The 25016-nt window shown below is 45.3% G+C and overlaps 1 protein-coding gene across 2 annotated transcripts in view; it reads right to left on the reverse strand.

Moving 5' to 3' along the window:
- Positions 1-25016, reverse strand: part of ptgs1 (prostaglandin-endoperoxide synthase 1) — a 58383-nt gene that overhangs the window by 23147 nt on the left and 10220 nt on the right. The window contains exons 3-4 of one of the 2 annotated variants that reach the window (XM_084307274.1): positions 20044-20160; positions 6886-7026 (exon numbers count right to left, since the gene is read on the reverse strand). In XM_084307274.1, the coding sequence (XP_084163400.1) occupies positions 6886-7026; positions 20044-20160 (258 nt within the window). The remainder of the gene's footprint in view (positions 1-6885; positions 7027-20043; positions 20161-25016) is intronic. The other variant, XM_084307275.1, reaches the window with a different exon arrangement.

Genomic DNA, 25016 nt, shown 5'->3' on the forward strand with positions numbered 1-25016 from the left:
GACCAGCTCTCTCTCTGTCTCATACTGGACCAGCTCTCTCTCTGTATCATACTGGACCAGCTCTCTCTCTGTCTCATACTGGACATCAGCTCTCTCTCTGTCTCATACTGGACCAGCTCTCTCTGTCTCATACTGGACCAGGGGGCGAAACTAGAGCCCGCCAAGCGACATTGGTGCCCAGTTTTTACGTTTGGCGCCTCCCACTGAGAGGTCTGCCCGCGTGTAATCAATCAATCAAGTTCATAACGATACTCTTATTTTGAAAATCTGTGCGGGTCTCATTTCCGCCGCAAGCGCATCTCCAGTCATAATATCGATGGCTCCGGCAGTTAGCAACATTCGGTTCGTATGATACTCTTATTTTGAAAAAAAACGTGGCAACGAGTCATATCCGCCCAGCCCTGCAGCGGGATACTATTGGCTAAGGGCTTCTGCTCGTATCAACACAGAGGCAGTCTGCTCTAGTCTAGAAGAGCGGACCTCCATGAGCTACCGTTACTGTTTAAACAATGACCCAGTCAACTATTCACTTTTAGTTTAATACATGACGAGGCATTGTCTAACGGTATCTAGCTGGCTAGCTACCGATAGCTGCTGATATCAACAAATGCTCCAGCAATAGTCGACTCGAGTGCATAATACCTCCGTTCCCTCGTTAGCTAGCTCACGTTAGCTAGCTCACGTTAGCTCTATATGTCCCAGTAAACTAAATTGTCTTAACGTTATCTAGCGGGCTAGCAGTAGCTACAGATAGCTCCTGATATCAATGTCTTATAACATTGATTCAATGCGTATTCTAGCTGAGGGCATGTTGAATGTGATTTGACCAAAGAACCGTAACATTATACCAATAGGGTCCAGCTGCAGCGCCGGAGAATCCTTGCATGCTGAATGTAGGGTCTAGCTGTAGCGCCGGAGAATCCTTGCTGGAGCTGGAGGCTACTCAAGTATACACACAGACAGTGGAGCTGTTTGCAGATAGCGAGCATTTTGACTTATTGCGTGGTGGCGATGTCTCGCAGATAATACAACTACAAGTATGATTATATAATATATATTTTATTAAAAATCATACTGGACCAGCTCTCTCTCTGTCTCATGCTGGACCAGCTCTCTCTGTCTCATACTGGACCTCAGCTCTCTCTCTGTCTCATGCTGGACCAGCTCTCTCTCTGTCTCATACTGGACCAGCTCTCTCTCTGTCTCATACTGGACTAGCTCTCTCTCTGTCTCATACTGGACCAGCTCTCTCTCTGTCTCATACTGGACCAGCTCTCTCTGTCTCATACTGGACCAGCTCTCTCTGTCTCATGCTGGACCAGCTCTCTCTCTGTCTCATACTGGACCATCTCTCTCTCTCTGTCTCATACTGGACCAGCTCTCTCTCTGTCTCATACTGGACCAGCTCTCTCTCTGTCTCATACTGGACCAGCTCTCTGTCTCATTCTGGACCAGCTCTCTCTCTGTCTCATTCTGGACCAGCTCTCTCTCTGTCTCATGCTGGACCAGCTCTCTCTGTCTCATGCTGGACCAGCTCTCTCTGTCTCATGCTGGGCCAGATCTCTCTGTCTCATGCTGGACCAGCTCTCTCTCTGTCTCATACTGGACCAGCTCTCTCTCTGTCTCATACTGGACCAGCTCTCTCTCCGTCTCATGCTGGACCAGCTCTCTCTGTCTCATACTGGACCTCAGCTCTCTCTCTGTCTCATACTGGACCAGCTCTCTCTGTCTCATGCTGGACCAGCTCTCTCTCTGTCTCATTCTGGACCAGCTCTCTCTGTCTCATTCTGGACCAGCTCTCTCTGTATCATGCTGGACCAGCTCTCTCTGTCTCATTCTGGACCAGCTCTCTCTCTGTCTCATTCTGGACCAGCTCTCTCTGTCTCATGCTGGACCAGTTCTCTCTAATAATAATAATAATAATAATTCATTTAATTTATATAGCGCTTCTCAATAACCCGAAGTCGCTGACAGTAGTCGGGAGCAGGAGTACAAACAAAGAAACGAAAGCAAAGAAACAAAAACAAAAAAGAAACAAAAACAAAAGGAACATGAGACCATGGGGGGAACAGGGGAGACAGCCTGATAGCACAAAAAAGACTGAAGACAGACATCAATCAGGTTGGAGGGGAGGGGGGGGTTTAAGGGTGGGGGGGGTTGAAGGCAAGGGAGAACAGGTGGGTTTTGAGGCGAGCTTTGAAGGTGGAGAGTGTAGGGGAGTCTCTGATGGACTGGGGGAGGGAGTTCCAGAGTCGGGGTGCAGTACGAGAGAAGGCCCGATCTCCGAAGTTTTTAAGCTTGGATGTCGGGACAGTGAGGGAGGCAGTGGAGGAGGACCGGAGGGAACGGGTGGGGCGGTAGGGAAGAAGGAGATCAGTCAGGTAGGGGGGGGCCAGGCTGTGGAGGGCTTTGAAGGTGAGGAGTAGTGTTTTAAAGTTGATGCAGTGTTTGATCGGGAGCCAGTGGAGGGAGTGGAGGACAGGAGTGATGTGTTCGCGGGACCGGGTGTTAGTGAGGAGGCGGGCGGCTGAATTTTGGACCATTTGCAGTTTATGGAGGGAGCGGGAGGTGATACCAGTGAGGAGGGAGTTGCAGTAGTCCAGGCGGGAGGAGATGAAGGTGTGAATGAGGGATTCAGCAGCGGGGGGGGGAGAGGCAGTGACAGATTTTTGCGATGTTGCGGAGGTGAAAGTAGGATATTTTTACGATGGAGCGGACGTGGGGGGTCAAATGAGAGGGTGGGGTCAAGGAGGACACCAAGGTTGCGGACTAGGGGGGAGGATGGTGGAGTCGTTGATGGTGAGTGTGATGGGTCCGGATCTGGTGAGGGTGGTTTTGGTGCCAATGATGAGAAGTTCAGTCTTGTCACTGTTCAGTTTGAGGAAGTTGTGAGTCATCCAAGTTTGGAGTTCGGTGATGCAGGATTCGATGTGACTGAGGGGTGGGCTGTGGGAGGATTGTGTACTGATGTAGATTTGGGTGTCGTCAGCGTAACAGTGGAAATTGAGGTGGTATTTACGGATGATGTGACCAAGGGGGAGAATGTAGCAGATGAAGAGCAGGGGGCCAAGGACTGAGCCTTGGGGGACCCCCTGTGTGACTGGGGAGGGGGAGGAGGTGTGGCCGGAGAGGGAGATGAATTGGTGTCTGTCTGTGAGGTAGGAGGAGAACCAGCCAAGTGCTGTGCCCTCAACACCCAGTTGGTGCAGCCTTTGGAGGAGGATGGAGTGACACACTGTGTCAAAGGCTGCACTGAGATCGAGTAGGATCAGGATGTTGAGGGCACCGGAGTCAGCGGAGATGAGGAGGTCGTTGATGACCTTAACCAGTGCAGTTTCGGTGCTGTGAGCGGGACGGAAGCCAGACTGAAGGGGTTCATAGAGGGTGTTGGACTGGAGATGGGAGTGGAGTTGGGAGGCAGCAATACGTTCCAGTGTTTTAGAGAAAAAAGGAAGATTGGATATGGGGCGGTAGTTGGAGAGGCTGGATGGGTCAAGAGTGGGTTTTTTGAGGACAGGGGTGACAGCGGCGAGTTTATAGGGGGAGGGGACGTGGCCTAGGGATAGTGACTGGTTGAAAAGGGCGGTGAGGTGGGGGATGAGAGCAGGGAGGCAGGCTTTGGTGAGAGTAGTGGGTAGGGGGTCAAGGGAGCAGGTAGTGGTCTTGGAGGTGGTCATGAGGTCCATGATGAAGGAGGAGTCAACTGGGGCGAAGGCAGTAAAAGGGGTGGGAGGGATGGAGTCAGGTGGGGGAAACATTTTGGTGGGGGGGGCGAGGGTGGGGGAATTGGCGATGCGGGCAGTCAGTGAGCTGTTGATTAGAGATACTTTATTATTGAAGAAGAGGAGAAACGAGTTGCAGAGGTCAGGGGAGGAGAGTGAGTTATTGTCCGGGGGTTGTAGGAGTTTCTTGACAGTGGAGAAGAGGGTCCGGGGGTTGCGGTTGCTGCTGTTGATGATGGTGGAGTAGTGGGCAGATTTGGCAGCTTGGAGTGCATCACGGTAGGAGGAGACGTGCTGTTTGTGGAGGTCGGCGTGGATGGTGAGGTGGGTTTTTTTATAGAGGCGTTCTAATTGACGGCCGGTCTGCTTCATGGAGCGGAGTTCCGGAGTGTACCAGGGGGAGGAGGTGGTGAATGAGACAGTGATGGTTTTCAGGGGTGCCAGTGAGTCGAGGGAGTCAGAGAGAGTAGAGTTGAGGAGGAGGGCATAGTCGTCGGGGTTAGAGGGGGCGGAGTCAGAGGGAAAGGCAGAGGATATGGACTGAGACAGTGTGAGAGGGTCAATGGATTTTATGTTACGGAAAGAGATGGTGCGTTTGTTGGAGTGGTGGGGTGGGGGAAGGGGAGCAGCGAAAAGGATGCAGTAGTGGTCAGAGAGTGGGAATGGGATGGGGTGAGGATTGGATATGGGTAGGGAGGCAGAGCAGACAAGGTCAAGTGTGTGGCCTTTGTTGTGGGTGAGAAAGTTGATTTGCTGGGTGAGGCTAAAACAGTCAAGGAGGGAGAGGAAGTCAGGAGTGAGGTTTGAGTTTGGTTGGTCAACATGGATGTTGAGGTCACCGGTAAGTAGGAGGCGGGTGGAGAGAGTGGAGGCTATGGTCAGGAGATCAGCTCTCTCTGTCTCTCTCTGTCTCATACTGGACCAGCTCTCTCTGTCTCATACTGGACCAGCTCTCTCTGTGTCTCATACTGGACCAGCTCTCTCTGTGTCTCATACTGGACCAGCTCTCTCTGTCTCATACTGGACCAGCTCTCTCTGTCTCATGCTGGACCAGCTTTCTCTGTCTCATGCTGGACCAGCTCTCTCTGTCTCATACTGGACCAGCTCTCTCTCTGTCTCATACTGGACCAGCTCTCTCTCTGTCTCATTCTGGACCAGCTCTCTCTCTCTGTCTCATACTGGACCAGCTCTCTCTGTCTCATGCTGGACCAGCTCTCTCTGTCTCATACTGGACCAGCTCTCTCTCTGTCTCATGCTGGACCAGCTCTCTCTCTGTCTCATACTGGACCAGCTCTCTCTGTCTCATGCTGGACCAGCTCTCTCTGTCTCATACTGGACCAGCTCTCTCTGTCTCATACTGGACCAGCTCTCTCTGTGTCTCATACTGGACCAGCTCTCTCTGTCTCATACTGGACCAGCTCTCTCTCTGTCTCATGCTGGACCAGCTCTCTCTCTGTCTCATACTGGACCAGCTCTCTCTGTCTCATGCTGGACCAGCTCTCTCTGTCTCATACTGGACCAGCTCTCTCTGTCTCATACTGGACCAGCTCTCTCTCTGTCTCATGCTGGACCAGCTCTCTCTCTGTCTCATACTGGACCAGCTCTCTCTGTCTCATGCTGGACCAGCTCTCTCTGTCTCATACTGGACCAGCTCTCTCTGTCTCATACTGGACCAGCTCTCTCTGTGTCTCATACTGGACCAGCTCTCTCTGTCTCATTCTGGACCAGCTCTCTCTCTGTCTCATGCTGGACCAGCTCTCTCTGTCTCATACTGGACCAGCTCTCTCTCTGTCTCATTCTGGACCAGCTCTCTCTCTGTCTCATACTGGACCAGCTCTCTCTGTCTCATGCTGGACCAGCTCTCTCTGTCTCATGCTGGACCAGCTCTCTCTCTCTGTCTCATACTGGACCAGCTCTCTCTGTGTCTCATACTGGACCAGCTCTCTCTCTGTCTCATACTGGACCAGCTCTCTCTGTCTCATGCTGGACCAGCTCTCTCTGTCTCATGCTGGACCGACTCTCTCTGTCTCATACTGGACCAGCTCTCTCTGTCTCATACTGGACCAGCTCTCTCTGTCTCATGCTGGACCAGCTCTCTCTGTCTCATGCTGGACCAGCTCTCTCTCTGTCTCATTCTGGACCAGCTCTCTCTCTGTCTCATACTGGACCAGCTCTCTCTCTGTCTCATGCTGGACCAGCTCTCTCTCTGTCTCATACTGGACCAGCTCTCTCTGTCTCATGCTGGACCAGCTCTCTCTGTCTCATACTGGACCAGCTCTCTCTGTCTCATGCTGGACCAGCTCTCTCTCTGTCTCATACTGGACCAGCTCTCTCTGTCTCATGCTGGACCAGCTCTCTCTGTCTCATACTGGACCAGCTCTCTCTGTGTCTCATACTGGACCAGCTCTCTCTCTGTCTCATACTGGACCAGCTCTCTCTCTGTCTCATACTGGACCAGCTCTCTCTGTGTCTCATACTGGACCAGCTCTCTCTGTCTCATGCTGGACCAGCTCTCTCTGTGTCATACTGGACCAGCTCTCTCTCTGTCTCATACTGGACCAGCTCTCTCTCTGTCTCATACTGGACCAGCTCTCTCTCTGTCTCATGCTGGACCAGCTCTCTGTCTCATACTGGACCTCAGCACTATCTGTGTCAGAACCGGGCGGACGAGCTGGCTAAACAGGAGAGCAGCTGGCTGAACAGGAGAACTGGCTGAACCGGAACTTCAGGCTCAGTAAAGCCTGTCCAAATATTTAGAAGTTGTGGCCATAACAGAGGGAGAACGGAGGCCAATGATGAATGGTCATTAGAAGTAAGCAAGTAGTTTACCTGAGTTGTTTAGCTCAGTAGACTATTCTGATTTACACTGCAGTCTTGAGTGCACCAGTGAAGAAAAACAACGTTATCCTTTTCAAGTCATCACGCATTCACATAGTAGTATAACTAGGGCTGGGCATCATCTGAACATTTTTGATACCGGTGCCAATACAGATATCTGGGATTCGATAACGATACTTTCCCCCCGATACCTTACTTTGCAGAGTTATACATGTCACATGTTGAGTGTGAGCCAATCAGAGGCTTTGTTACATTTTGGATGATTTTGGTTTGAGGTTGAACAGAAGAAATGTTTTTCTTGATAATGCTCCAGAGCCCTACTAACCTGTGAGGACCACTCTCATGAGTTTGTCTCGAAGGAAGCTGTTATTGATGACACTCCAGAGCCAGTGGAAGTGGGTGAGGATGTAGTGGAGCGTGTCTGGGCTGGGTTTCAGCAGAAGGTAAATCCTGGTCCAGAACTCCGCTACAGACACAGGACAAAAAAATAAATAACTTGTTTGCAATGGATGGCTGTTCATTTTTTTTTTTTGTTTTTTTTGTTACGATTTCTCAAAACTCAACTGAGTTTGTATTGTATGTATTGAGCTGTACTGTACTGTACCCATTCTGCAATCTGTTAATAAAGTTTTCAATCAATCAATCAATCAGTGACTGAAACACTGGCTGGTTATGACATACATATGACACACAGAATTGAATTAAAAACCTTATTTTTGTAATATCTACAGCACCTTGAAGTTGTCTCATTGGCAGCATTTGAAGCCATTGTTGTTGTTGTTGCCCCCTTGCGGTAAAAAGGTGTACAATAAATTCTCCATGGAAGGACTTGTGTTATGTTGTGTTTAATTAAAGCTCAATGAAATGACGTTGATTCAAAATAGCATCACCTAAATTCTATATACATTACACAGCCAGATACATGCTATGTGCCGGTATGTGAATCCCTGGCTTGATGATGAATGAAGATAGTGTATGAAAGAAAGAGATGCTCATAAAGAGGCTGCGATTGCATCTAGTTGCCCTGTTGACTGGCAACAAGCGCATCACGTTCTTAGGAACACAATAACTACAATGAACAGACAGTAAAAACAGTACTACCAAGTAAGATTTGATGAATCTCAAAATTACAGTAAGAAACTCTGGAGAGTGATCAATGAAGCTGTAGGTAGAGATAAAATGGGCAAGACGCCTTTATAGTATAGGGTAGGTTTATCACAAAACCAGCTGACATAGCAAACTATTTTAATATTTCTTTAATCGACAAGGCAAGCACAATTAGAAATCAGATGATCCCGGTTGTTGTGGATGTACCAGAGGAATAATTCGCTGGTTCATAGTTGGTTGTTGGTTGTTTATTAGGATAAAACACAGAGATTGGCTTCAGAAGACCTGACTGGAGGTCCTGGCCTGGAGACCCCGGAAATGGCTCGCAGAATGTTTTACGTCGATATTTATACCTGACCAAAGGGGTGTGGTCAGGTGACCAGGTGGGGAGTGGGATAGGAGGATGAGACATGGGGGGCGGGGTCAACGGGAGGGGCTGGAGAAAGGTGAAGCCATTGTTGCAAGTTCATTGTTCTCCGTCTCGAGAGTGGATCAGAGGCTGGCATGCAGCCTTGTAACATTTTTGTTTAATATTTGTAAAGTTGGTAAACCTGAGTCTTTGGTGTGAGAACTACAACCCGCCAATACTAGACATGGGCCTTGGGTCTTCATTTTACTCTACCTCTACCAAGAACAAATGCACTTAAGAGAACCATAACGTATAGAGCTGCTGCATACTGGAATTGTATACCTGTGAATATAACCATTAATCAGCAACAAATTTACTTTCAAGAAAAGGTTAAAAAAAATAAACGCTGTTATGAATTAAGAAATACAGTTGGGTTATTGATTTATTTAGTTAGTATTGTATTTGAGGTTGGAGCCCATTTGTGTTGTGATTTTGCAGATATCGAGAAGCTAAAGTGTGTTTTATCTATTGTTGTGTTATTATTCCAATGTTTTCAGTTGTGTGTTTGGACCCCAGGAAGCAGTGGTGTGCACAGATAGGGCCGAAGGGGGGCTTGAGCCCCGCCCTTTTGCCCCAAGTGCCCTTCCCAATACATTTTCAAATGTGAAGACGGAAATGTATACATTTACATTTACATTACATTTAGTAATTTAGCCGACTCTTTTATCCGAAGCGATTTACAAGTCAGCTGAGTACCAATATTCATCAGTGTTCAAACTTGAGTGCTGCAGTGTCGAGTTAGTATATATGTTAGTATATAGAGTGCATGACACTAGAGGACAGTAAGAAGGTTAGTTGTTAGTTGTATACTACTATCCACGGAAAAAATAGGCCTCATCAATTTAGAAAGTACCCCCCGCTTGGGCCCCTGACCCCCAAATTGTCTGTGCACGCCCCTGCCAGGAAGAGTACTCTTTCCCCCGTGGGTGTGGACTAATGGGGATCCATATAATAAACAATAAATAAACAATGTGAAGTGTTTTTTTTCTATGAATTAAACAAAATATGTAGTGAACAAAAAATCATAGCAATCATTTATCTTGGAAAATTTACTAAATTGATGACTGACAATGGCACACATGAACGTTCAGATGTATTGTAGGTGAATTACCCATTTTAAAAACTAAATGCATTATAAAAAGCTGTATGTGACAACCCTGGGATCCTAAAGTAACAAAGGAACATGGCAGCAATGGATGCAGGGCAACAGTCTGCCTTATCTGCCAGCTGGCGACTGTTTCCTTTTGTTCCTTTCTTAGGCCCAACATCTTATCTAGTGCTGCCAAAGTTAACACCAGTTCAATTTCAACTCAATGGTTTGAAGAAAACATATCCTGGTAGTACTGGTGTATCCCTCTACTCACTTCTGAATTGGACGTCTCTACACTTGCGTAGGACTCTCCACTGGTACTGCTTCATTTATAAATCTCTCCTTGGTCTGTTCCCCTCTTACCCATCATCCATCATGGTGCAGAAACAGAGTAGTTTTGGCCTGCGGTCACAAGATCTTTTAACCCTCAGCATAAATAGAACATGATTGATGTTTGTATGTGCTTGATAGCTACAGTAGCTAGCAGATTTAGCAAGGTAAAATAAGTTGAACAAGTAAGTTGGCCAGCCAACGTGAATTAGGTCCTGTGGACTTATACTGTAGCTTACTTGCGCTGTTGCCAGCTCCTTCCTCCTCCTCGATAGTCGAGGATCGTGTATAGGCTTAGATCTCTTTTTTCTGGCTTCCATGTTCCAGATTTGCACACAACAACCACTAAGATCAGAGTCTCTAACGGCTCTATATAAGAAGTGCGTGTCTATGATCGCAATAGACCCGTCAAACAGGGGTGCGTTCAAATTCAGCGAACAATGCTAACATTCACAAACATTTGCAAACTATTCCTGAAGAGGAAATAGAGTAAAGGAGTGAGTGGGTGAAAATTATATATGCAAGGGTGGGGAATGTTACAAAGCTTTTAGTTTGATAATCTACACAAGAGAGTACCTGTCGGTGTGAGGAAAAAGACTTTTCTTTTTATATTTTGTTTTATATTTGGTATTTTTTAAAAGAGACTTTCTTTTGATTATAAACAATGTTTATTGGTTGTTGCTTTTTTTGTGTTAATAAAATTGCATTTATCTATAGTCCTAATTCTGTCACTGTTTGATGTCACAAAGAAGGGTGGATCCGAAAGCTGTCTACAACATGTATAACAGGTGATGAAAAAGACAACAAATAATTAACAAACTGTATTAGACATTTGTTAATGATGAATAGTCTTCATTTTAGATTAGGGCACGCAATAGCATCTGCAAATTATTTATAGATGTTTTATGAATGTCTAACAAATCATTTGTTAAACATGAAAAGATGAGTCTGGTAATTGCTTCGTGTCTGTATTCATAAAAGCCAGATCGTTCATAACAGGTGAGTCAAAAGTCCACAAATAATTAACAAACTGTATTAGACATTTGTTAATGATGAATAGTCTTCACTTTAGATTAGGGCAGGCAATAGCATCTGCAAATGATGTATAGATGTTTTATGAATGTCTAACAAATCATTTATATATATAATATATGTATATAAGTAATTTTTTCATATCCATTTTTCAAAGCATCTACAAATGTGTTCCTACACATTAAATAACATTATTTAATGATGAACAAATCAAGTACAAACAATGTTGATAATGAGTTATAAACAATGTATAAATGGTTTGTAAATGTTATACAAATGTAGTTATAAATAATTTAATACCGGTAATCATTTACGAATGTATACATGTTCATGATTAGTTCATTATCCAGTAATAAGACACCAAGTTATTATGTTTTTGTTGATATATTTCTCATATCATCAACACATAGCAACCGTTGTTCTGCACATAGCAACTGTTGTCTCTTCCAACATGGAGGAGAAGTGGGCTTTCTGAACATTCAGTGAAAGACCTCCATTAGAGCCTCTTCAGGGGAGCTCATATGTTTGTACCATTTGGTAGTTTTGACGAGGGTTGGGCAATAATTAAATATGAGCTGTTGTTGAAATGTTATTGAAATGTGTCTGGATCATATTGGGGTGAAGTAAAGATATCAGAATATCGTTGTACACAAATCTGTCATCAAAAAGAATGATAGCAACCACATATTAACTCAAATACCTTGCAAAAGGAGATCTTCGCTGTTGTCTCTTCCAACATGGAGGAGAAGTGGGCTTTCTGAACATTCAGTGAAAGACCTCCATTAGAGCCTCTTCAGGGGAGCTCATATGTTTGTACCATTTGGTAGTTTTGACGAGGGTTGGGAAATAATTAAATATGAGCCGTTATTGAAATGTTATTGAAATGTGTCTGGATCATATTGGGGTGAAGTAATGATATCAGAATACCGTTGTACACAAATCTGTCATCTAAAAGAATGATAGCAACCACATATTAACTCAAATACCTTGCAAAAGGAGATCTTCGCTGTCACATTATACATTATCATGCAGTTAAATGCACAATGACCTTATGACAAACAGATATCATGATATATATCAATATAGAAGAAAGATAATCCAGATTATTACCATGATATGAATTTCTTTCATTAACGCCCAGCCCTATAGTCTTGACCTACTGTCTACCAGGACAGTTTCAACAGTTGATACATTCTCTGACCCAAGAACTGCACTGTGTTACCGTTATGTTTCAGAGGGACCTCGGGGGAAGTGTGTACTTTTCCTTTGAGTACGTTTAATTTTCACTACGTTACACTTGAGTAATCCAGGGACAACAGGGCTACCAGAGATGACATGTTTAGCCATGAATGAAATAGGCCCTCATCCAGCTCTGACTTTATGGTGAGTAGGTGTCTCGTCACTGAGGTTTTTAAAAGGCAATGCGCTACACTGACGTCCCCTTCTGATAACATGGTGAGTAGGTGTCTCGTCACTGAGGTTTTTAAAAGGTCATGCGCTACACTTAAGTGGGTGGCTGGAGGGAACAAGGTTTCCCAGAGGTTGGTATTAAGCAACTTCAGGTGGAGAAGATAAACATGTGTCTGATGTCCTTGCTGTCCCTGGTCCTAAATACCATTGAGAGACTGAATGGGAAGATGACTCATTCAGAGATGTGCCGATGGGATGAGAATGGAACAGTTCCTGAATCCTGAGTGGGCGGGGCCTTTATACTGTGGGCGGGACCTTTCTACAGTGGACGGGACCTTTCTACAGGCGCCACCGTTTTTCATTTCAAACCTTTATTTATACAGGTAAAAATCTCATTGAGACAAAGCAGTACCGGCTCTTCCATTAGCTGGATCAACAAGCACATTGGATCATGACGCCATCTTGCTCTACCCGGCCTACAGGCAGAGTGCACGTGACGCTGTCGTGTCACGTGAGGTAAAGAAGTGGTCCGACCAATCAGAGGCCACGCTACAGGACGCACTTGATGACGTCAACTGGGGGATGCTTCAGGCGAGCTCCAGTGACGTCAGTGAGTTTGCTGATGTTGTTGTCAGTTTCATAACAACTCTAGCCGATAGCATTGTACCCACGAAGACGGTCCGAGTCTTCCCGAACCAGAAACCGTGGGTTGACAATACTATCCGAGTGGCCCTGAATGCTCGCACCGCTGCTTATTTTTTTTTTTTTATTGGTCTTTTTCCCCCTCCATTTTCCTCCGATTTTCTCCCATCCCAATGTTAGTCGTATGCCAATTCCCAGTCCCTTCCTGGTCGCTGCGCACTTACCCCCCCACAGTCAGATCATCTGGGAGAGTGGAGGCTACCACGTGCTTCCTCCGACACACGTCCAGCCAATCACCGCTTCTTTTCACCTGGCAGCGCGGATTCTCATTGAGAGGGCGTAGCGTGTGGGAGGACCACACTATCCCCCTCAAGTCCAATCCGCGCTTAGCAGGCGCCCCGACCGAACTGTAGGAGTCGCTGTTTACAACGACCCGGACCCACCCCGCCAGCTTCTCCCACCCTCTAATACAGCCAATTGTATTAGTGCAGACGGCCAGCCAAGCTGGTGACAACCCCGGAGCTGTGAGCTGGATTCGAACAGGCGAATCCAGCTCACAGCTCCGGGGCTGGTGACGAACGCAATCTCCGCTCGGCCACCTAACCGCCCGCACCGCTGCTTATAACCTGGGCAGAGCGTCAGGAAACATGGAGGAGTATAGGGCTACAGTCTATACTCTGCACAAGGCAGTAAAGCTTGCTAAGAGGACATACGCTGGCAAGATGGAGGCACAAATGGCCCAGAACGACACAAGAGGTTTATGGCGAGGACTACGGACGATAACTGATCTCGCAGATCAACTCAACTCCTTCTACGCACGGTTCAGTGCAAACAGCGGCGACGCTAGCTCACCGGCTAACGACGTCACTGACGCGCCGGCCGTCGTGTAAGGGGGGGGGGGCATCCGCGGGGGGGGGGGGGGGGGGGGGGGACTCTCTCATTGATGAGTCCTGTGCTAACCAGCTAGCCCCAGTGGTCACCACCATATTCAATCTATCCCTGGCTGAGTCCGTGGTCCCTGCCTGCTTCAAGGTGTCCACCATAATCCCGGTACCAAAAAAATCCTCTCCAGCAGGTCTGAATGACTACAGACCGGTGGCACTCACCTCTGTGGTCATGAAATGTTTTGAGAGGATGGTTAAAGATTACATTCGTGCCTCCCTCCCCAGTGATATGGACCCTTTGCAATTTGCATACAGGTCAAACAGGTCCACTGACGATGCGGTCTCTCAGGTACTTCACAACACCCTCTCTCACCTAGACAGCCAGAAGGGGGGCTATGTGAGACTGTTGTTCATTGACTATAGCTCAGCGTTCAACACCATAGTCCCCACCAGACTGGTGGACAAGCTGATTGAGCTGGGTCTGAGCTCCGCTCTGAGCGCCTGGATACTGGACTTTCTGAGTGAAAGGCCTCAGGCAGTCAGGGTGGGGGGTCAGACCTCCAACACCATCACCCTGAGTATCGGGTCCCCCCAGGGCTGTGTCCTGAGCCCCCTGCTGTATTCACTCTACACACATGATTGTGTGGCCCGGTTCAGTTTGCGGACGACACAGTGGTGGTGGGGCTGATCTCTGACAAAGGGAGGAGGTTGACGTACTGGCACGCTGGTGTCAGGACAACAGCCTGCTCCTGAACATTGGTAAAACCAAGGAGCTGATCGTGGATTTTAGGAGAACACAGCAGGGGACACACACACCACTGTGGATAAACGGGGCTACCGTGGACAGGGTGAGCAGCTTTAAGTACCTGGGGGTCCACATCTCAGAGGATCTGACATGGACAACACACATAGACTCAGTCGTAAAAAAGGCGAAGCAGCGCCTCTACCACCTGACACAGTTAAGGAAGTTCAGAGTATCGGGGAAGATACTCCAGTCCTTCTACTCCGGAGCTGTAGAGAGCATCTTGACTGGAAACATCACTGCCTGGTATAGAAACAGCAAGGCACAGGACAAGAAGGCCCTACAGAGAGTGGTGCGCTCAGCTGAGCGTACTACAGGTATTGCACTACCACCCCTGCAGGACTTATATATACAGAGGTGCAAATCCAGAGCCTGCAGAATAATGAAAGACCCTCACCACCCCAACAACAGCCTGTTCAAGCTGCTGCGGTCAGGCAAACGCCTGCGCACACCAGCAACTAGGACAGAGAGACTTCAGCTCAGCTTCTTCCCCCAGGCCATCAGAGTCTTGAACACTGAACTCTCCACACACAAGCACACATGAGCACACACACAACACACATACTGTATACGCTCACACACTAACAGTCACTTTAGCACGAACACACACACACACACACACACACACACACACACACACACACACACACACACACACACACACACACACATGCTGCACACGCTCACACCAAACGGTCACTTTACAAAATGGAAAGGTCACTTTACTTTATAAAAAACAAAAATAAAAATAAAGAACAGGAGTGGTTCTTGTATAGCAAGATAGCATAAGGATATATAGTATATAGTAAAACTGTATATTGTATAGTATAGTATTGTATAGTAGTGTATATAAGACCCAGTGCCTCATCTGTAGCTTAACACTGTATCGCAGGAACTTAGCATGTCTTTTTACCATGCATTTTAAAATTATACCTGGTATGTCTTATTCTTATTACTTGTATTATTGCACAATCACTGCGGGCATGACCACCCGCATTTCATTGTATGCCGTGACAAATAAAACTCTTGACTTGACTTGGTTCGGGAGCCTCAGTTCCTTTTGCAATAAGTTCCACGTAGATGGGGCAGAATAGGAAAAGGCTGTTTTTCCGAGTTCTGTGCGGACAAATGGTACAAAGAGAGTTAAAAGATCCTGTGACCGCAAGCCAAAATGACTCTGTTTCTGCACCATGAGGGATGACAGGTAAGAGGGGAACAGACTGAGGAGAGATTTATAGCTGAAGCAGTACCAGTGGTGAGTCCTACGCAAGTGTGGAGACATCCAATTCAGAAGTGAGAAGAGGGTACAATGATGTGTAAGTGATCAACGCCCCATGGTAGACAGTGTCTAGCAAGTGAAGGGAGTGTGCAGATGCATCAAATGTGCATCAAAACACATTTCGGATTTCATGATGGGTTTTTTGTTCTTGATTTATTGTGATGTTTCTTCTTGACTTGTTTAAATAAGACTTATCCAGCCCATGGGGACATTAACTTGTGATTGCGGGCTTTACAAATACATTTGATTTGAACACTCAGATAGCTGGACACGTCTCAAACAAACTTGTTTTGCACTGGATCTACAGGTCTGGAAAAAAATCCAATATATTGTCCAAATGTTCAGAGCACCTTCAGAGACTGTCGAGTTCTATGGTAAAGAAAAAAGTAACCTCATTCCATGCCAATGCCATGCCGTAAGCCAGTGGTTCCCAAAGTGTGGGGTGTGACCCACATTCAGAAGCCTAAATCCGTTTAGCCACAAAAGGTGGCTAATTATTAGGCTAATTATTATTATTTGAATGAAAATAAATCTCCTATCCTACTGTATGCCCACAACTACATTTTTAATTAGGCCTAATTATTTCAGTGGCACAGTATCATTTGCCAAGGTTTTGTTAATTTTCAAATAAAATATAAAACTATAATTGTGTCTTGTATGTTAATCTTGTCTTGTCAGTAGTAGAGGAAATGGCATGTTTGTAGGCTGAGATTTATTCTACCCTACATCTAGTTGGGGACCAGGTTACAGTAGGTGGGGCTCGAAAATATTTCCCAGCTACCCAAGTGGGGCCTGAATGAAAAGGTTTGGGAACCACTGCCGTAAACTCTGTGACGCATGGCAAGAAGTGAGGAAGAGTTGGGTCATTTTGAAAGGTGTTCTGCTTTGAGGTAGCCAACTACTATGAGTCAGTGATGAGGACGCTTAGTAAGTTGAGAAATCACCTTGCTTTGTTTATAGTTATGCCGCTCTTCCTTATGAGTGGACTGGACACTAACTGCCACTGTTGGTACTTTGGTATTTTAATTATTTATTTATCATAAAGGTCAAGACTTGAGGTGGAAAGACCTTTTGGATTCATAAGGTAAAGCTTTTTTACTCACACGTTAAGACAGTTAGACAGGACGGTTAGACAGTGCAGTTAGACAGGACAGTTAGACAGGACAGTTAGACAGAACAGTTAGACAGGACAGTTAGACAGGACAGTTAGACAGGACGGTTAGACAGTACAGTTAGACAGTACAGTTAGACAGGACAGTTAGACAGGACAGTTAGACAGGACAGTTAGACAGGACAGTTAGACAGGACAGTTAGACGGGACAGTTAGACAGGACAGTTAGACAGGACAGTTAGACAGGACAGTTAGACAGGACTGTTAGACAGGACAGTTAGACAGGACAGTTAGACAGGACAGTTAGACTGGACAGTTAGACAGGACAGTTAGACAGGACGGTTAGACAGGACAGTTAGACAGGACAGTTAGACAGGACAGTTAGACAGGACAGTTAACGGGACAGTTAGACAGGATGGTTAGACGGGACAGTTAGACAGGACAGTTAGACAGGACAGTTAACGGGACAGTTAGACAGGATGGTTAGACAGGACAGTTAGACAGGACAGTTAACGGGACAGTTAGACAGGATGGTTAGATGGGACAGTTAGACAGGACGGTTAGATGGGACAGTTAGACAGGACAGTTAACGGGACAGTTAGACAGGACAGTTAGACAGGACAGTTAGACAGGACAGTTAGATGGGACAGTTAGACAGGACAGTTAGATGGGACAGTTAGACAGGACAGTTAAACGGGACAGTTAGACAGGACAGTTAGACAGGACAGTTAGACAGGACAGTTAGACAGGACGGTTAGACAGGACAGTTAAACAGGACAGTTAGACAGGACAGTTAACGGGACAGTTAAACAGGACAGTTAGACAGGACAGTTAGACAGGACAGTTAGATAGGACAGTTAAACGGGACAGTTAGACAGGACAGTTAGACAGGACAGTTAGACAGGACGGTTAGATGGGACAGTTAGACAGGACAGTTAACGGGACAGTTAGACAGGACAGTTAGACAGGACAGTTAGACAGGACAGTTAGACGGGACAGTTAGACAGGACAGTTAGACAGGACAGTTAAACGGGACAGTTAGACAGGACAGTTAGACAGGACAGTTAGACAGGACAGTTAGACAGGACAGTTAGACAGGACAGTTAGACAGGACAGTTAGACAGGACGGTTAGACAGGACAGTTAGACAGGACAGTTAGACGGGACAGTTAGACGGGACAGTTAGACAGGACAGTTAGACAGGACAGTTAACGGGACAGTTAAACAGGACAGTTAGACAGGACAGTTAGACAGGACAGTTAGACAGGACGGTTAGACAGGATGGTTAGACAGGACAGTTAGACGGGACAGTTAGATGGGACAGTTAGACAGGACAGTTAGACAGGACGGTTAGACAGGACAGTTAGACAGGACAGTTAGACAGGACAGTTAGACAGGACAGTTAGACAGGACAGTTAGACAGGACAGTTAACGGGACAGTTAAACAGGACAGTTAGACAGGACAGTTAGACAGGACAGTTAGACAGGACAGTTAGACAGGACAGTTAGACAGGACAGTTAACGGGACAGTTAGACAGGACAGTTAGACAGTACAGTTAGACAGGACAGTTAGACAGGACAGTTAGACAGGATGGTTAGACAGGACAGTTAGACAGGACAGTTAGACAGGACGGTTAGACAGGACAGTTAGACAGGACAGTTAGACAGGACAGTTAGACAGGACAGTTAGACAGGACAGTTAGACAGGACAGTTAGACAGGACGGTTAGACAGGACAGTTAGACAGGACAGTTAGACAGGACAGTTAGACAGGACAGTTAGACAGGACAGTTAGACAGGACAGTTAGACAGGATGGTTAGACAGGACAGTTAGACAGGACAGTTAGACAGGACAGTTAGACAGGACAGTTAGACAGGACAGTTAGACAGGACAGTTAGACAGGACAGTTAGACAGGACAGTTAGATGGGACAGTTAGACAGGACAGTTAGACAGGACAGTTAGACGGGACAGTTAGACAGGACAGTTAGACAGGACAGTTAACGGGACAGTTAGACAGGACAGTTAGACAGGACAGTTAGATGGGACAGTTAGACAGGACAGTTAGACAGGACAGTTAGACGGGACAGTTAGACAGGACAGTTAGACAGGACAGTTAAACGGGACAGTTAAACGGGACAGTTAACGGGACAGTTAGACAGGACAGTTAGACAGGACAGTTAGACAGGACAGTTAGACAGGACAGTTAACGGGACAGTTAGACAGGACAGTTAGACAGGACAGTTAGATGGGACAGTTAAACAGGACAGTTAGACAGGACAGTTAGACAGGACAGTTAGATGGGACAGTTAAACAGGACAGTTAGACAGGACAGTTAGACAGGACAGTTAGATGGGACAGTTAAACAGGACAGTTAGACAGGACAGTTAGACAGGACAGTTAGACAGGACAGTTAGACAGGACAGTTAGATGGGACAGTTAGATGGGACAGTTAGACAGGACAGTTAGACAGGACAGTTAGACAGGACAGTTAGACAGGACAGTTAGACAGGACAGTTAGACAGGATGGTTAGACAGGACAGTTAGATGGGACAGTTAGATGGGACAGTTAGACAGGACAGTTAGACAGGACAGTTAGACAGGACAGTTAGACAGGACAGTTAGACAGGACAGTTAGACAGGACAGTTAGATGGGACAGTTAGATGGGACAGTTAGACAGGACAGTTAGACAGGATGGTTAGACAGGACAGTTAGACAGGACAGTTAGACAGGACAGTTAGATAGGACAGTTAGACAGGACAGTTAGACAGGACAGTTAGACAGGACAGTTAGACAGGACGGTTAGACAGGACAGTTAGACAGGACAGTTAGACAGGACAGTTAGACAGGACAGTTAGACAGGACAGTTAGACAGGACAGTTAGACAGGACAGTTAGACGGGACAGTTAGACAGTCAAGGAGTTTGTTGACTTATCAATTAATTGATATAATCAACAAATCTGTGACATTTTAGTTTCCCACGTACAATAATGCAAAAGCACCCCTTTAAATCTCACACTTAACCCTTTCACTACCACACTACAGAAGGTTAACCTTTCACTACCACACTACAGACGGTTAACCGTCTGTAGTGTGGTAGTGAAAGGGTTAACCTTCTGTATTGTCGCAGTGAAAGGGTTAACCCGTTGGTAGAGTGGTAGTGCAAGGGTTAACATACAGTGACATGTGTATAATGTTCAGGCAATAACTCATTCATTAGGGGAAAAAGAAACATTAAAATCGACTAATCAACAAATGCTTGGTCGACTAAGACCAACCCAACCAGTTTTAATGGACTATGAGAAGGCGGCCCAAGCAACCATCTTTTCTTTTTGAGGGGAAAGGGGGGGCACCATTATATGAACAGAATGAAGTAAAACAACACTTACCAACAGTGCAGTTTTCCCCAGAGAAGCCGGTGCGTGTGCAGTCACATTCATAGCGGTCAGTGTCAAATCTCACACACACTCCAGAGTTCTCACAAGGGTAGTAGCAACAGGGATTCACTGTTACAAGGGAGAAGGGGATCATTTGGTTATGAGTGTTATTAATATTACAGTCAATTTATTTTTACGAGTAAAGAATATTTGACAGCTGATATTGATATTGAATGCCAGCCTGTGTGTGTGTGTGTGTGTGTGTGTGTGTGTGTGTGTGTGTGTGTGTGTGTGTGTGTGTGTGTGTGTGTGTGTGTGTGTGTGTGTGTGTGTGTGTGTGTGTGTGTGTGTGTGTGTGTGTGTGTGTGTGTGTGTGTGTGTGTGTGTGTGTGTGTGTGTGTGACAAAAGACACAGTATTTTAAACTATTCAAATCATTTTAAACACTGGCTTATCCTGAGTAGAGATCCTACTTTGAAAGAGTATATTTTAAAGAGAGACCAACGGTTACTTATAAGAAACACACAAACTCTACATATTATGGGATGGAGTTGTGAAGGCGTGGCCTCCAATTCAGTGAAAGCAAACCAGTTCAACTTCCCATTTGGAAATCTAAATGTGGGAATTGTGGGAATTGTAAATAAATACACAAGGAGCACAAAAACAATGTCTGGTGAGACTCCAGAGACAAGGGTTTTACTACCATAACTTTACTTGATGCCCTGTGGTGTTTATGTAGGAGAGACAGGTCTGTGGTGTTTATGTAGGAGAGACGGGCTGTGGTGTTTATGTAGGAGACAGGTCTGTGGTGTTTATGTAGAAGACAGGTCTGTGGTGTTTATGTAGGAGACAGGTCTGTGGTGTTTATGTAGGAGACAGGTCTGTGGTGTTTATGTAGAAGACAGGTCTGTGGTGTTTATGTAGGAGACAGGTCTGTGGTGTTTATGTAGGAGAGAGAGACAGGGCTGTGGTGTTTATGTAGGAGACAGGTCTGTGGTGTTTATGTAGGAGAGAGAGACAGGGCTGTGGTGTTTATGTAGGAGACAGGTCTGTGGTGTTTATGTAGGAGACAGGTCTGTGGTGTTTATGTAGGAGAGAGAGACAGGCATGTGGTGTTTATGTAGGAGAGACAGGGCTGTGGTGTTTATGTACGAGACAGGTCTGTGGTGTTTATGTAGGAGACAGGTCTGTGGTGTTTATGTAGGAGAGACAGGGCTGTGGTGTTTATGTAGGAGAGACAGGGCTGTGGTGTTTATGTAGGAGAGACAGGGCTGTGGTGTTTATGTAGGAGAGACAGGGGTGTGGTGTTTATGTAGGAGAGAGAGACAGGCATGTGGTGTTTATGTAGGAGAGACAGGGCTGTGGTATTTATGTAGGAGAGACAGGGCTGTGGTGTTTATGTAGGAGAGAGAGACAGGGCTGTGGTGTTTATGTAGGAGAGACAGGGCTGTGGTGTTTATGTAGGAGAGACAGGGCTGTGGTGTTTATGTTTACGCCTCTACCACTTGAGACAGTTAAGAAAGTTCAGAGTATCGGGAAAGATATTCTAGTCCTTCTACTCCGGAGCTGTAGAGAGCACCTTGACTGGAAACATCACCGCCTGGTATGGAAACAGCACGGCACAGGACAAGAAGGCCCTACAGAGAGTGGTGCGCTCAGCCGAGCGTACTACAGGTATTGCACTACCACCCCTGCAGGACTTATATAACAAGAAGTGCAAATCCAGAGCCTGCAGAATAATGAAAGACCCCCACCACCCCAATAACAGCCTGTTTCAGCTGCTGAGGTCAGGCAGACGCCTGCGAACCCCAGCTACTAGGACAGAGAGACTTTGGCTCAGCTTCTTCCCCCAGGCCATCAGAGTCTTGAACACTGAACTCTCCACACACAAGCACACATGAGCACACACACAACACACACACTGTATACACTCACACACTAAGCAGTCACTTTAGCATGAACACACACACACACAATGCTGCACACGCCCACACTCAACGGTCACTTTACACAATGAAACGGTCACTTTAAAAAATAAGAACGGGAGTATAGTAAACAGAAGGATATAGCAAGCTAGCATAAGGACACATAGTATAACTGTAGATTGTATAGCATTGTATAGTAGTGTACATAAGACCCAGTGCCTCATCCATAGCTAACTGTGTATTGCACTATCGCAGGACATTAGCATGTCTTACCATGCTCTTGTAAACTTTATGTACATATACCTGTTATTATTATTACTTGTATTATTGCATTGTATTATTGCACATTGTATTATTGCACAAATGTCCTATTCTCATTCCTGTCTTATTACTTGTGTTGCACATTGCTGCGGGCATGACCGCCCGCATTTCACTGTATGCTTGTATGCCGTGACAAATAAAACTCTTGACTTGACTTGACTAGGAGAGAGAGAGACAGCGCTGTGGTGTTTATGTAGGAGAGACAGGGCTGTGGTGTTTATGTTCTTTTACTCTTTTACTAGTTTTAGCCCTTCTTATTTCATGTTCTTTTACTCTCTTATCTAGTTTTAGCCCTTCTTATTTCATGTTCTTTTACTAGTTTTAGCCGTTCTTATTTTATGTTCTTTTACTCTTTTACTAGTTTAAGCCTATTTTACGTTCTTTTACTAGTTTTAGCCCTTCTTATCTCATGTTATTTTACTCTTTTACTAGTTTTAGCCCTTCTTATTTCATGTTATTTTGACTCTTTTACTAGTTTTAGCGCTTCTTATTTTATGTTATTTTTTTATTCTCTTACTAGTTTTATGTTCTTCTACACTGTAGCGCCTTGAGATTTGTTCCACAAATATAAAGCGTCCCTACAAATCGAATATATTATTAAAGACCCTGTCCTGTGTATTGTTCTGTTGCTGAGTTTCCTCCTCAACGGGGGCTAAGCAGACGTTTGCCATGATATCCTCCGGCTCACATCCTGCACCCTGCCTATCAGCCCTGGGCAACGCCAGTGTCATAATGGCTTCCTGTTCTGCCTTCATAAATGCACAAGTTCATCGAGATAGTCGTTCAAAAGCACATTTTCCCCTGCATAATCCGAGAATGAGATGGTGGATATTAAGCACATTAGCTCAGTTCTTTCAGGAATCCTTCACGTCTATTAATTCAATTCAAACTTTAATACAGACTCATGGTCCAAATAAATTTTTTTAAACATAAACCTATATAAAATTACACACAACAGGCAAAAATAACATCACTTAAAATACACATCAACGTCCCACAAATAGACAGCGGTGCCAATGTCTCCACATAGATGAGTGGTAACTAGGGCTGTCTTAAATACTTCGAAGCTTCGTTCGATGGCACGAGCTTCGAACATTAAAAAAAAAGCGAAGTAAAAACAATAAAAATAAAATAAAAAAAGATTTCCCCCCTCCAAAATCTTGCGCCTCCATTCCAATGAAACGAAAGTAAGCGGCGCCTTCCAGCCTCCATTCCAATTAAACGAAAGTAAGCGGCGCCTTCCCTCCTCCATTCCAATGAAACGAAAGTAAGCGGCGCCTCGACTCCACCTCTCTACAACAAGCACGTGGAGATTATCTGTGTTGAAAACAACAAGGACATGTGCAGCAGACATGTCGACGAAGAAGCGAAGCAATGCCGTTTGTTATTTAAGACTATGTCGGACAGATTTGTGTTCATTGTGCTGATTTTTTAAAGTGTCCCGACCCATATAAAAATATGTCTTAATAAAACGTGCTTAATTAAGTCGAATTCTGCCTTTGTCTCTATCAACTACATATAAATATTTATATAATTGTTTGCTTGATAGACGAAGGTTGCAACATAATTACGTAATGTCATGTCGTTGGCTGTGAGAGCAGCCCCACTGCACCCAGGCAGCGCAGCTGAGTGAAACCTTGTCACGAAAGGGGCTACTTAATTCATTAATCCAATCCACTTTATTTATAGAGCACATTTAAAAACAACAACGTTTACCAAAGTGCTGTACAAGTCCCACAACATAAGATAAAATATATATATATATTATTATTTTTTTTTTTTTTTAAGCTTCGAATTAAAATCGAAGCTCGGCCCCGAAGCTTCGATTGCCAAAAAAAGCTTCGAAGGTCAGCCCTAGTGGTAACGTGTGGCACTGAACCTAATGTCCGTTAAGATCTAATTTCCAGAGTCATTTAGCCGACAGATGAATTTATACATGAGATTATAAAACAAATCAAACTTAAAACAGCTTGGAAGGTATTGACCAGGGGAGGAAACTAACTTTTTGGCTTACCAGCCAACTGGCGAGTATCTGATTTTTTTTACCAGACAAACTGATTTTTTACCAGCCAAAAAAAATCGCTAATTGTGATAATTACTTCTTTGTATGTCTTCGTCTAAATTGATTTTCAATCATAGTAAAAATCACACCGTGTCTCTACTCTTTAAAATATTTATTAGCATAAAACATTAATAACAGTCTCTACTCTTCACAATATTAGCATACAACATGTATTAATCACACTGTCTCTACTCTTCAAAATATTAGGATATCACATATTAACATGAAAGAGGGAACTATTCTGGACTGGGTTGGGCTGAACTAGGCAGTGAAAGATGCTGGGCTGGACTAGGTTGGACTGGGTTGGGCTGGTCTAGGTTGGACTGAGTTGGGCAGTGAAAGAAACAAGCATTTCACTGTAATGTAATAGCTAAATAAAACAACTTGACTTGTTACATTTGCACTCTGGTTGTATGCCAAATGTATTCTGGTTGTACTGTACTTGTGCTGTAAGATGACAATACATTGGAACCGAATCGACAACGCTAGGGGTTCAGCAGGTGTATTCTGAATGCCAAGTATGACAACATCACCGTTGTGAAGGGCATATGGGCGAGTGGTGATATGGGGGGAAACCCGGTAATAATAAAATGTCACTCGGCTGCATTTAAGCAAAGCCGCTCAGTATAGTCCACTATGTTGAACGCGCGTTATGGTAGCTTGTTACATGCTAGGTAG

Source organism: Notolepis coatsorum, assembly GCF_963971535.1.
Source record: "Notolepis coatsorum genome assembly, chromosome: 2".
Classification (NCBI taxonomy): domain Eukaryota; kingdom Metazoa; phylum Chordata; class Actinopteri; order Aulopiformes; family Paralepididae; genus Notolepis; species Notolepis coatsorum.